Genomic DNA, 14,419 nt, shown 5'->3' with positions numbered 1-14,419 from the left:
AAGGAAAACCCCGCTGAGCAAGGGGTTGGTGCGCCATCGCACCCCGGAAGTCACTCTTCGCATCGGAAACTTCCATGCTGAACAGATTTCGTTCCTGGTGCTGGAGGAGGCTACAGTAGATATCATCCTGGGGCGTCCCTGACTGGCTAAACATCATCCAGATATGCAGTGGAACTCTGGAGAAATACTTCGGTGGAGTGAATCCTGTTTCAGAACATGTTTAGCAGATGTCCCTCTTCCAGGCCGAACTAAGCTCTCCATACCACTCTGCTCTACCACTATTGAGAGCCCAGATTCACAAAGCTCAGTCCACATTCCAGGCGCCTACAGGGCTTTCCAGGATGTGTTCAGCAAGGTCGCAGCAACCCATCTTCCACCTCCTCGGCCATGGGACTGCGATCGACCTGCTGCCTGGGGCCAAATGACCTAGGGGATAGACATGTCCCTTATCGATCCCGGAGCGCGCTGCTATGGAGGAGTACATAAAGGAGGCATTACATCAGGGGTTCATCCGTCCTTCCACTACTCCTGCAGCATCCAGTTTCTTCTTTGTGGCGAAGAAGGATGGGGGCCTACGCCCTAGTATCAACTATCGAACACTCAACTCCCAAACCATCAAATTTTCCTATCCACTCCCTCTGGTACCAGCCTCGTTGGAGGAACTCCGTGGTGCCCGGATCTTCACGAAACTCGATCTATGCAGTGCCTACAATCTTATCCGCATTCGAAAAGGAGACGAATGGCAAACTGCATTCATAACACCATCCGGGCACTACGAATACCAGGTTATGCCGTATGGCCTTTTAAACTCACCATCCATCTTCCAAAACTTCATGAATGAAATCTTCCGTGATATGCTCAACAAATTTGTAATCATCTACATCGACGGCATTCTCATTTACTCACCCAATCTTAAGGAACACCAACAGCATGTTTCCCAGGTACTCCAACGTCTCCGCGAGCATCACCTCTACCTCAAACAAGAAAAGTGTGAGTTCTATTTAACCACCATTCAATTCTTGGGCTACATAATCACACCAGAGGGAGTACAAATAGACCAAAACAAGGTGGAAGCAGTGAGGAATTGGCCACAACCCACCACGGTCAAAGAGTTGCAGAGATTCCTGGGATTTGTGAACTTCTATTGGCGCTTCATAGCCCATTATAGTCAACGGTCGGCTCCACTTACCTCTCTCCTCCGTCAGAAGCCAAAGACCCTCTCCTGGACGCCTCAAGCCACACAGGCCTTTCTGCAGCTCAAATCCTCTTTCTGCACCACTCCAGCCCTAACCCATCCAGATCCGAACCACCAGTTCGTGGTGGAAGTGGATGCTTCCACTCTAGGAGTAGGTGCAGTATTATCCCAATGGAAGGGTGAACCCCCCGTACTTCATCCATGCGCGTACTTCTCCAAGAATATGTCCCCGGCGGAGCAAAACTACGGCATCGGGAACCGCGAGTTACTGGCCATCAAACTCGCGCTGGAAGAGTGAGTCTTCAAAGTCATAACTGATCACAAGAACCTCCAATACCTCCGTGAAGCTAAATGTCTCAATCCCCGACAAGCCCGATGGGCCTTATTCTTCACCCGTTTCCAAGTCACCGTAACCTACTGCCCTGGGCATAAGAACCTCAAAGCAGACGCCTTGTCACGACTTCACCAACCAGATCCATCACCAGATAACCTGGAACCCATGCTCTCACCCACAGTGTTCGCATGTCCAATCACCTGGGATGTGAATGACCAAATTCGTGCCGCCACTCTCACAGAACCCGCTCTGCCGGGAGGTCCGGAAGGGAGATTGTATATACCTACCACTCTACGTCTCACCCTTCTGGACTCCATCCGCACTTCTCCGGGATCAGGTCACCCAGGCAGCCAACGAACCCTCTCGCTCCTCCGGAACAGATACTGGTGGCCCAGCATGGCTCAGGATGTCGCCCGTTACGTCAAGGGTTGTTCGGTCTGCGCCATCACATCCACTCCACGCCGTTTACCTGCAGGAAAACTGGTTCCCATACCGGTTCCACGCCGACCCTGGTCCCACATTGGAATCGATTTCGCCACTGATCTTCCACCCTCTAACGGATTCACTACCATATTTGTCGTGGTGGATAGATTCTGTGGCGGATTTAGACCTGTAAATGAATCCCCTTACGTGGATTACCCACTGCTTTGGAGGCAGCTGAAGCTCTCTTCGAGCATGTCTTTCGACACTTTGGTCTCCCTGAAGATAACGTTTCAGATAGAGGGCCACAGTTCATATCTAGGGTCTGGCGTGGTTTCTTCCGTCTGTTGGGAGTGTCTGTCAGCCTTTCCTCAGGTTATCATCCCCAAACCAACGGCCAGACCGAACGCAAGATCCAGGAGATCGGGCGGTATCTCCGAGCCTACTGTCACGACCACCAGGACAGCTGGAGCCAGTATCTTCCCTGGGCCGAATACGCTCAGAACTCGTTGCGACAGGAAACGACTGGATTAACACCATTCCAGTGCGTGCTCGGATTTCAACCACCACTCTTCCCCTGGACTGGAGAGCCCTCGGAAGTCCCTGCGGTTGACTTCTGGTTCCGTGAGAGGGTATGGGACTCAGCACATGTCCATCTCCAGTGGGTAGTAGGGAGACATAAAGACTATGCTGATGCCCGTCGAGCACCCACGCCTGTGTACCAACCAGGTGACCGAGTTTGGCTCTCCACTCGGGATATTCGTCTCCGGCTGACCAGCAGGAAGCTGAGTCCCCGTTATGTCGGTCCTTTACCTATCACGAGGCAAATTAATGATGTCACATATGAGCTCTAACTCCCAGACACCTACTGCATCTCACCCACCTTCCATGTGTCTCTGCTAAAACCTTTCACTAATCCACTTCTCCCTCCTTCTGCAGAGCACGAGATACCACCTCCTCCCGAGGTCGACCCCAACGATACCATCTACAGAGTCAAAGAAATCCTAGACTCCCGACGGCAGGGCGGCCGGCTCCAGTATTTCGTGGATTGGGAGGGGTACGGTCCCGAGGAGAGATCATGGGTGGACAAAGATGATATTCTGTATCCGTCACTCCTCTCCGACTTCCACCAGTCACACCCAGATCGTCCCGCTCCTAGGGGGCGTGGTCGTCCTCGCCGTCGGTCTCGGGCACCAGGAGACGCCCGTGGGGGAGGGGATACTGTCACAGATTCACCAGCCACATCAGCCACACCAGCCACCTACACCCGTTCACAATCACCAGATTACTAATTACGAACACCTGATGTCACTTGTGCACTATATCGGTTCACTCACCTCAGTAGCTCATTGACTGGTCTCAAGGTTGCATACCTTACCTCATGCCTCTCCACAGCCCTCTGGATCTCCGTGGCTCTGTGTCTCCCGTCGTCTTGCTGGATCTTCCTAAAGAGGATTAAGATAAGGACCGTTACTCTTCAGTTTCAGGAGCTAAAGTTATGTTTCAGTTTTAAAACTTACCGTTTGAAGCTCTCCTTCAGTTTGTGTAAATAAAGAAGCTCTGAATCATTCTTCCTGTGTATGCCTCTCTATCCAGCCGTGACATAAAGACTGGAGTATTCCGCTGAAAATTCAGCTTTGATCACAGGAATAAATTACATTTGAACATATATTCACAGTTATTTTAAATTGTAATAATATTTAACAATATTACTGTTTTTATGTATTTTTCATCAAATAAGCACGGGACTTATAAGAACATTTTCTTTAAAAAAAAACATTTAAAACTCACTGACCCCAAAACTGATTTCAGGTTTTACCATCCATGTAGAAAAATTTGGTCACCACAGTGTAGGAAAACCTGACCCACACACACACACTCACATACACGCTCTAATTTGGGTCATGTCTCATGGTAACCTACCTGACTATGTTCATTACATTGGTTCAAAACAGTACATTGCAACGGTCATAGAAAATATCATATGAAATATACATACACAAAGTTGTTTGGAAACATTAAGGTTTTTTAAATGTTTTTTGAAAGAAGTCTCTTCTGCTTTCCAAGGCTGCATTTATTTGATCAAATATATCGTGTAATAATATTTCACAATAATACTGTTTTTACTGTATATTATGAATATCTGTTCAAATGTAATGAATTGCTGTGATCAAAGCTGAACTTTCAGCATCATTACTCCAGTCTTCAGTGTCACACGATCCTTCAGAAATCAGTCTAATATGCTGATTTGCTGCTCAAGAAACAATATTAATCATCACAGCTGTTTTCAACATTGATAATAATAAGAAATGTTTCTTGAGCAGCAAATCAGCTTTGATCACAGGAATAAATTATATTTTAACCTATATTCAGTTATTTTAAATTGTAATACTATTTAACAATATTACTGTTTTTTTTATGTATTTTTCATCAAATAAGCATGGGACTTATAAGATAATTACATTTTTTTTAAAACACCACCACACACACACTCACATACACATAGGCCTACAGAAACATTTCTGTGGTTTTAGCTCTTTAAGGTATTATTTAGTTAAGTTTACCATTTTATTAAGCGGTTATGTGTGTTGTTCATAGACTGGAGTTCTGAGAGAGCTGGCGAACAGAATGATGGTCTCCATGAAGAATGCGAGTGAATCTGTGCACTGTCACGGAACGGACCAGGAATGCATCATCAATGACAGCGGCATAGCAACAGTAACCCACGGTAACATGAACTGCAGCTTCCAGCCAGAGCAGGACTCTGAGGAGGAGAATCGGGACGAGACAGACACACACTCCTCCAGCTGTGATGGTGTGCAGGAACACACACACTCCATCATCCTGGACTTCAGTCCCGTCAGCTTCATCGACACGGTCACCCTAAAAACACTGAAAAACGTAAGCCAAGTCACATTCATTTGTACCCACCTTCTTTGTAACTTGAATGTGCGAGGCTTCCGGTGTCATTCGCTTCCAGTTATTTTAGCTGTACTAAAACAGTGCATGCTGCTTGATATTATAAACTGGTAGTTGTTATCACATTATTATAATTCATTACAATAATCATAAACGCATTGGTTTGCAGTGGAAATGGTTTTACATTTACTGCACTTTTTTTTAAACCTGCTTCTAGATTTTTCAAGATTTTGCAGAGGTTGATGTCACGGTTTACATCGCTGGATGCCGAGGTGGGTAAAATCAGACATCCGCTCTTAATTCCAACATTCGCATGCTAGATCAAGACAATGTTGTAACTAAAGTCCATCGTGTAATCAACCTTCAACAAATGCAGCTTATCTCACACTCCCAATGTGTGTGGCTGTAGTGTGTGTAGTGCAGCAGTTGGAGCGAGGCGGATTCTTCTCAGAGTCCATCTCAAAAAGTCGCCTTTTCCCATCTATCCATGACGCTGTGCTGCACTGCCTGTGTCGGTCTCAGAGAGATCGGTCCGGATCTGAATTTGCACTGGTGAGACTGTCATCACACTAAACATACACCGGGTTTCTCAATCAGATCCTTACTGTTTCCCTCACATTCATGTGAGCTGTTGCTCTTTTACAGGAAATGCCCTGCGTTACGAGGTTGTGACCAGCAGGTGTCAGTCTGTCCTCCAGCTTGACTGACGGGCCTAATAGATGCATCAGGATGATAGAAGCCTAAAACTAATCACAACAAAACAAAAATACCCATCAAGGCTCACAGCCATATATCAGACGTTTATATCATAAAACATAGCTTTCAATACGATGGACGTTGACTGTCTTAGTGTGGCATATAATGGACATGTGGTTTTTACAGCTTTATAATAAGGAAAAGTTGTGTAGAAAGTCTACAAATTTTAGTAGTAGATGCCAGGTAACTTAAAAAACTGTCAAACACGGAGCAGGTATCCATTCTCTTTGAATAAGTGTAATACTACAAATAACAGTCTTATCTACACATTTTGCCTGTTATTATTTGAAAACTCCGTCAAGCTCTATTAAACTGCATGCAAAGATAAATTAATTACACGAGTGCCTTGGAGTATTTCATCTTCTCAGTAAATTAATATCAATTTAAAGATAAATTGATAACTTCTAAATGAAGCATTATAAATAGGCTGCCAGAAAGATATTTTATAAATAAAGCTGGGAAACTTAAAAAAAGGAAAATAAAAAATGTCATATTTGGATGTTTGGAGCGTCGAAAATGATCTTTGAGCGCCATCTGCTGTTCATGTCAGGTGTTACAACAACGAGGAGTGAAGCTATTGAAATTAAATCTACTGTGTATTGCTTTTTTCAAATGCTGATATAAATATCAATAGACTCGTATTTGTTAATGGCAATTAAAATAATACCTGTCTTACGTCTTAATTTTATAAATTAATAAATGAAAATGTAAGCATGGCTTAAAAATGCAAGACGTCGAGACATACTGAGATTAAAGTTTCATACGGAACCCCTATAGCCTATGAAAATGATTAAAAATCATTGACTGACTAAAGAGCAAAATCTCAAGGCATCAAAGATGAAAACGTTGGACAGCGCCCGAGGTTCGATCTCCGGTCGCCGGTTTCCCGGTGGCCATGAGACGGGGATTTCTCGTAAATCGGAAGTAACCACTGAGCCAAACCAACGCGAGAATAGCTCGACTAAAAACCGACTTTAGCTGACAATGGGAAGCCGTCATGTAACTCTAACAGTTCATAAGTTCAATACTTCTGCTTTTTCATGAATTATTTTAAGATAAAAACATAAACTTTCAAGTAAACAGATTCTTAAACGCACCACAATCGGAAGAGCGCTGCTCGTTTGAAACGCGCCAACAGACCAATGCCAAAAATAAAACTTTTTAAAACATTGTCAAGCAAAACGCTGCAGAAAGATAGCGAAAACAACAATAAAATCAGAAATGAATTTTGGCTGTCCTTGCTCCATACCTGCTATAACCTACCTCATCAGAAAAGGATTTACCGCATCACCACCTGGGGTTTGCATTATTAATATTTAATTCTTATTATTAATATTATTATTTTAAATATTATTTCCATATGCTGTACATTGTTGCATATTTTACATTTTATTCTGATGTTCTACTCTTGTGGCAAGGTTGCACAATAGGATGTTTAGCTGTATTATGCCATGAGTGCAGGTTTATATATTACTCAGACTGTCATACTTTTCACTATCAGAGTTGCTGCATTCATGGATGTCAGAATCCGAGAGCTAGAGTGAATGGCAAAGAGAAAGGAAAAATTGAAATCGCATCATATGACCCCTTTAAACTATATAGGGTTTTAGACAGCAACGTCCACATAAACAAGAACAAAATCACACTAACTCAACAGTATAACGCTCAGCTTTATGTATTTACTCGCAAGATGAACACAGTGAATAAAGTTTTTTTTTCCATCAGCGCACATCGCTCTGTTCTCATCAACCAATCAACATCGCGCTATGTTTGAATATTAATGAGCGTTTTTTAAATGAGGAGATTTTGCTGCGTTCTAAATTCCTCTGTGACATCATGCGCCGAACTCCTGTACAGGTATCTGTTAAACGCTCTACTGTGAGTTTCTCCTCTCTACCAAACACACACTCCACACTGAGTATTAAGAAATGATTAAATTAGATTATTAAGAAGTAAGACCCCCACTGCCAATAACAGAAAATGATCCGCCGCCCGATACAGTTGGATTCCGCACCCGAGGAGGACCGTCTACTTACTAGAAGCCAACAACTCAGAGATGTCGGAGGTATTTTCTTCTTTTCTTCTGGCACAGGACAGAACTAGAGACCGAAAGAGGATGCAGAAACACGGAGGATGCGGCTCAGAAGACGACTGGAACGCATGCTGTATCCATCAAACATTTGACCACTGAGCATTTTATTTTAATGCATTTTTTCCCCTGTGTTATCAGCCTCATTTATTGCTGAGCTTGTATTAATTTCATATTAACCCATATTCTCTTTAGTTTCATTTGTTACTCGGTGCTGTGTTTGGCCTTTTGTCTTTTCTGTTTTTCTCAAGTTTTGTTGGAGGTGACCCGGACTCCAGATTTGTAAATCAGAGTGTCACCAAACCTTGAGGAAAGATGCAATATGTTTGTTCTCTCAAACTGTCTTTAAACTGTCCATACAACCTCCACAGAAAAGGATTTAATCGCTGTCAACGCTGTGAGTGACCGATGGGCCTTTGGATTCAGATTGTTGGAAGGAAGGAAAACCCTGTGCTTTGAGGTATTGTAGGAAAGATCTTTAATGATATCAAGAATTATAATATAGTATGGAGTAACATAATATAAAAAAAAAAAAAGATCATAAATAAATAGGAGCACAGATCCTTAAGAACTGCAAGGCATTTCTGCCTGTCGCACCTCCGCCGGTGCCAATGGGCCAGCCAAAGGGTCATTAGCTGGGAGCTACCCATCACAGATGTTTCGCCCCATTAATCTCAGAACATCTCTGGGAGGTGGAGCAGCAGAAGAGACCTCTCCCTACCGCTCCCTGTGGCTGGCCCTATGATCCTTAGTTTCCTCACCTGAGGTCATTCCTTCTGAGCCACAACCAGAAACTCGCTTTCTCTGCTTCCTCAGCCAGTTCCCTGAGTGCTGCCTTTTGCTTCGATCCAGTAATTCCAACCTTCTTCAACAGCTGCTGGGTGGATTTACCCATGAAGCCTCTGCATCCGACTTCAACAGGTAAGATGCATGATTTCCACCCTGTTTCGGTACACACTGCCATTAGTTCGCTATATTTCTCGTTTTTCCTCTCGAATACTGACTCTATCATCTCTTCCCACGGTGCTGTGAGCTCTGCCATGATTACTGTCTTGGCAGAGATGGACCCCTGGATAATGTCTGGACGCAGAGAGGTTGTTATTATCTCAGATGGAAACTTGAACTGCTGGTTGAGATCGACTCTCATCTGCCACTCGCATCCAGGTTTCAGAATGGACCACTCTCTCTGGTTGATGTTTTCTGCTCCAGCTCCTTGCCTAAAGAAGCATATTTGTGATTTGGAGGATGATGGACTGGCTCTATTGGCTTCGAGTCTTCGCTCCTCCAACACCTCTGCTAGTTTTCGAAGCACTTGATCACGTGTGCCACTTGCACCACTTTTCCTTGGGTCAGAGCAGCTTTACAGCTAGTCAAAATGTGCTGTAGACTTGGGGCACCACATAGACTGCAGGTTGTCTCTGAGCCATACCAGAGTTGGATTTTCTGGGGGCTTGGAAGGATGTCGTATGTGGACCTAATTAGGAAGCTTAGTCTAGCCTGTGGAACCTTCCATATATCAGCCCAAGTTATGGTCTTATGAATGACTGCCTCCCAATTTGTCCACCTTCCTTGCAGCCGCTGGCTCACAGCTCTGATCTTCAAAGATTCATCCTCCATTCTGATGACCTCTGAGACCACAAGATCTTTTCTCTCTTTCTTCGAGGCTTTAGACCACAGCTTAGGGGCTGGTCTCTACCCCAGTCCTTCCGTGCCCTGCTGTGACCACTGTGGCGAGTATCCCGAGGGCAGATCAGTGTTGCCCTGGAAACACCGCTCCTGCACTAATCACCGACTGTGAACACCTGAGCATAATGGCCAGCGCACCTGGACCTCGTTCGCAACGGCTTTAAAGCTGGGAGGGAAAACACCAAGGCGAGTAACATGCTCCCTGGAAGAGAGACTAATGTGTGTTTTCTCTCCATTCTTACAGAGACTGACTAAGCTCCTGGCCATTCGCCACACTTCACGGAGGACCACACACACTATCCCCACTAGGACCGAGAGCACCTTCACCGAGCACCGTATTATCACTTCTCTGTTTAAATAAATTACCCTCCGGGGTTTTTTTGCTGTTAAAATCCATCATCTGTGTCTGTGTCCTCATTCACCCCGCCACACCACCCAACTATCTCCTGATGCTTCAGTTGACTAATGGCCTGGTCGACTACTTGTTCAACTCTCCACTTGTAACAACATACCCCTGCTACATCGACTCAGAGTGCATTGTTTGTCGTGGGTCGTGGTCTTGCTACTGATGTACTTACTTCCCACGGGGATGGCTGCTGCGGCACCTCTCTCTGCTCATATGCAATAATAGATTCAACAGCTCTGTGGTTCTCAGTCGGGCTTTGAGTCCTCCTTGTCTCATCTGCAGAAGCAGTGCAAGTTTGCATATGAAATATCACCCTGCACTTTGCCTTCCCTTGTTGGATGCGCAAACCACGTTGTGTTGTTACTTTAGACCATCCACAGCTGCACTTCCTATGGATTTTGAGGTCATTAGTCACTGAGTACGTTTACATGGACACAGGGCTGGATTGGTAATCGGGCATACCGGGCATTTTCCCGGTGGGCCGACGCACCTAAGGGGCCGACAGAAGTTTTTTGGGGTTTTTTTGCCGATGACCATCACGCACGGACAGCGAGCGGCCAGTGGCCTTTGCGACAGGATACACACACGGCAGTGCTCAACCGTTTGACGGCAAATAAAAGAGCTTCCACACCGCCATCGTCTGTATGCACGTACAAATAATTAACTGCACTTGAAGCTTTCATAAAATTAAAAATGAAACACCCAAAACTGTACATGGCATCATCACGAAGACGAACTATATGTTTATACGTGAAATTCTGGAGGAGACGTCGGATGGCGTCGCGTGGTGACGTAATGACGTGTGCCATTAATCGAACTATGTACTATAACCGTTTTTATAAAGTCTACGACTATAACATGTAAAACAGGAACATGAGGAATATTCTAAAAGCAACTCATGTAAACACCATAATCATAATATTGTCTTATTTAGAATAACGTAACTAATTAGATTACTGATGTCCATGTAAACGTAGTCAGTGTCTTTCAGGTCTGTTCCGTGTTATCCGTCCGAATTATAATAATAATAATAATAATAATAGTAATAAAAATGGAATACATAATAATATAGAAACAAAACACTAATAGCAAAAAAACAACAATTTAAATGCTTGTAATTACAAATAATAATATAATAGTGACGACTTTGTAATAATAAAAATAATAATAATAATAATACAACATTTACAAAAATGACTCATGATAATAATAGACTAATAAATAAAATATATAATAATAATAAAATTCAACAGACATAAACATAAAAATATATAATAATAGTAATATAATATATAATAATATTAAATAACAGTAATACAGAGTATTAAATAATAAAATAATACAATTTGTAATATATAATAACAATAATAAATTAATAATAATGATGGTAATAGAATATATAATAATTTAAAATAACAATAGCAATAATCGAATATATAGTAATATACAAATTTAAAAATAATATCTATAAAAATACCAACTTAAATGCTAGGAATAACAAATAATAATATAATCTAGAAAAAAGTCAAATAATAATAAGGTCGTGAAGTAATGAAATAGCACCAAATAGCAGCTTGACTCATCGCAGAGCTCGATGAAGCACCTCAGTGGGTGTCGGAGGGGCTCTGTGTTCATCTTCTCACGGGACGGCTGGATTGGATGGTGTCGGTGATGAGTGCTGTCCCTCCACAGCATCTGTATGGGAATGACCCGCGGCGTCAGGTGGAGCGACGCTCTCACCCACTCTGCGCCACAGCGAGACGCTGCTTTATTTCTCTCACTGACAGTGAAGATCAGTAGTGAATGATTCACTCGGTGCGTGACAGATGGAGTTCAGTCCAGCTTTCTCATGGGACGGAGCTGTCTATGACTATAACATGTAAAACAGGAACATGAGGAATATTCTAAAAGCAACTCATGTAAACACCATAATCATAATATTGTCTTATTTAGAATAACGTAACTAATTAGATTACTGATGTCCATGTAAACGTAGTCAGTGTCTTTCAGGTCTGTTCCGTGTTATCCGTCCGAATTATAATAATAATAATAATAATAATAGTAATAAAAATGGAATACATAATAATATAGAAACAAAACACTAATAGCAAAAAAACAACAATTTAAATGCTTGTAATTACAAATAATAATATAATAGTGACGACTTTGTAATAATAAAAATAATAATAATAATAATACAACATTTACAAAAATGACTCATGATAATAATAGACTAATAAATAAAATATATAATAATAATAAAATTCAACAGACATAAACATAAAAATATATAATAATAGTAATATAATATATAATAATATTAAATAACAGTAATACAGAGTATTAAATAATAAAATAATACAATTTGTAATATATAATAACAATAATAAATTAATAATAATGATGGTAATAGAATATATAATAATTTAAAATAACAATAGCAATAATCGAATATATAGTAATATACAAATTTAAAAATAATATCTATAAAAATACCAACTTAAATGCTAGGAATAACAAATAATAATATAATCTAGAAAAAAGTCAAATAATAATAAGGTCGTGAAGTAATGAAATAGCACCAAATAGCAGCTTGACTCATCGCAGAGCTCGATGAAGCACCTCAGTGGGTGTCGGAGGGGCTCTGTGTTCATCTTCTCACGGGACGGCTGGATTGGATGGTGTCGGTGATGAGTGCTGTCCCTCCACAGCATCTGTATGGGAATGACCCGCGGCGTCAGGTGGAGCGACGCTCTCACCCACTCTGCGCCACAGCGAGACGCTGCTTTATTTCTCTCACTGACAGTGAAGATCAGTAGTGAATGATTCACTCGGTGCGTGACAGATGGAGTTCAGTCCAGCTTTCTCATGGGACGGCGCTGTTGTGCTGAGAGCCAGTGTGAACCGGTTGTCTGGTTGGTGTTTGGTGCTGGTTCTCTTGGGGTTCAGCCTCACAGAGGATCAGCATCAGGGGCTTCGCAGACCCCTCGGTGGAGCTGGAAGTAGGCAGACACGTCCCGTGCTGTGATGCGTCACAAAACTTAACAACAAGGACAATAATATTAAAGGGCACTTATTATGCCCCTTTTTACAAGATGTAGTATTGGTCTTGGGTGTCCCCAGAATGTGTCTGTGAAGTTTCAGCTCAAAATACCCCTCAGATCATTTATTATATCATCTGGAAAATGTCATTTTTGAGGCGTGTCTAAAAAAGAGCTGTTTTGATGTGTATCACTTTAAGTGCAAATGAGCTGCATATTCCCGCCCCGTCTCCAGCAGAGGGCGTAGTGTATACATCTCTCTGCTTTGCATACCTACACCAATAAACAGCCGGTAGAAGCAACATGACTGAGAGCAAGAGAACCGGTGCTTCAGCCATACATATGGGAAGCCAAATGCACTGAAAATGGAAAGAAACAGCGTGCCGTTACAGAGCTCGTGCCGCGCTGACCTGACATCGGTACGGCTCAATGGACTAATCTCACAACACAGCGCTGATCAATTAAAATACTTAGATAATGTGTGCACACACACACACGGTTAAAACGCTAAGCACTATAACAACATGACATTCACAAAGCAGTCTGGAGTAAAATGATTTGCGCAGACAAACGTATTTAGGTAAATTCTGAGGCGCATTACCTTGAAAAATAGAAGTAATCCGCTTCGTCCTCAGTGGCTCAGATGTTGGGAGAAAATGAAGACTCTAATGTTCAGTCTTACATCCAAACATAGAGCATCGGGATTGCTTGCGAGACATTGTTGACGTTACAGCTGCTCGAGTGCGGAGAAAATGGAGGACAGCCTACAACCGCTGAGGGTGGAAACTATAGCAATGCAGGGCTGTCAATCAGCCGTTGTGGCCCCGCCTTATGCAATGTGATGTCATATTGCTTAGAGAATCAAAACGGCAGGCCTAGTGAGACTGATTTGTTTTGATGGGGATTCAAAAATGAGGAGTGGGTGGATTTTTATCATTGTAGGGTGGTTGTGTTCACACACTGCCAACACACATTTATGTCCAAACACCATGTAAAAGTGGATTTTGCATAATAGGTGCCCTTTAATAATAATATACAAGCATAAGAAGAAGTAAAACTAAATAATATAGAATAACTAAAATTTAAATAACTAAAATGATCATTACAAATAATAATATAAATATAATAATAAAAACATTTAAATAACATGGATAAATACATTTTCCATTTTTCAAACATGAATTTTCTAATAATATGCACAATTAAAAATATCAAAATTAAAGTTGTTTGTGTTCTTTGATGTCGAGTGTTGATGTTTGTTGAGTGTGTTTATCATCTGTAGGCTACTAAATATTCACCAGCACGTCTGTGCACTAATAGCATTGCAAGCATCCCCTTCACCCTTAACTCTTTACAATATATTTCTGTTCCCTAAAAACAGAAAACAGTATTTTTTACAAAATTAGATTGCTATTATGCTCATACTCTGGAGTCAATCACTGAGTTTGTCTGTTTACATATAGTATCAGTTTCATTTCATATCTAAAAAGGGTATCTATATAGACCCCATTTTTAATACAACAAGTGTGGCTGCCTGTCACAAGCTGTCAGGTGTGGTTTTGTCAGGCTGTGA

General features: G+C 42.1%; 2 protein-coding genes across 2 annotated transcripts in view; both read left to right on the top strand.

Annotated features, from left to right (window-relative positions):
- The window catches only part of slc26a6l2 (solute carrier family 26 member 6, like 2), a 22,758-nt gene extending 16,862 nt beyond the window's left edge, over window positions 1–5,896 (top strand). The window contains exons 15-18 of the mRNA XM_016566461.1: window positions 4,548–4,850; window positions 5,086–5,140; window positions 5,278–5,420; window positions 5,514–5,896. Coding sequence (XP_016421947.1) covers window positions 4,548–4,850; window positions 5,086–5,140; window positions 5,278–5,420; window positions 5,514–5,540 — 528 coding nt within the window. The 3' untranslated portion in view covers window positions 5,541–5,896. The remainder of the gene's footprint in view (window positions 1–4,547; window positions 4,851–5,085; window positions 5,141–5,277; window positions 5,421–5,513) is intronic.
- A 3,276-nt stretch (window positions 5,897–9,172) lies between these two features.
- LOC107750895 (nuclear factor 7, ovary-like) overlaps window positions 9,173–14,419 on the top strand; it is a 15,911-nt gene continuing 10,664 nt past the window's right edge. Inside the window, exons 1-2 of the mRNA XM_016566459.1 lie at window positions 9,173–9,177; window positions 9,289–9,466. Coding sequence (XP_016421945.1) covers window positions 9,173–9,177; window positions 9,289–9,466 — 183 coding nt within the window. The remainder of the gene's footprint in view (window positions 9,178–9,288; window positions 9,467–14,419) is intronic.

The sequence above is a fragment of the Sinocyclocheilus rhinocerous genome, unplaced genomic scaffold (genome assembly GCF_001515625.1).
Source record: "Sinocyclocheilus rhinocerous isolate Xijiao unplaced genomic scaffold, SAMN03320098_v1.1 scaffold932, whole genome shotgun sequence".
Lineage (NCBI taxonomy): Eukaryota > Metazoa > Chordata > Actinopteri > Cypriniformes > Cyprinidae > Sinocyclocheilus > Sinocyclocheilus rhinocerous.
The sequence above is the reverse complement of the archived record's forward strand: the minus strand, read 5'-3'. Positions and strand labels throughout refer to the sequence as shown.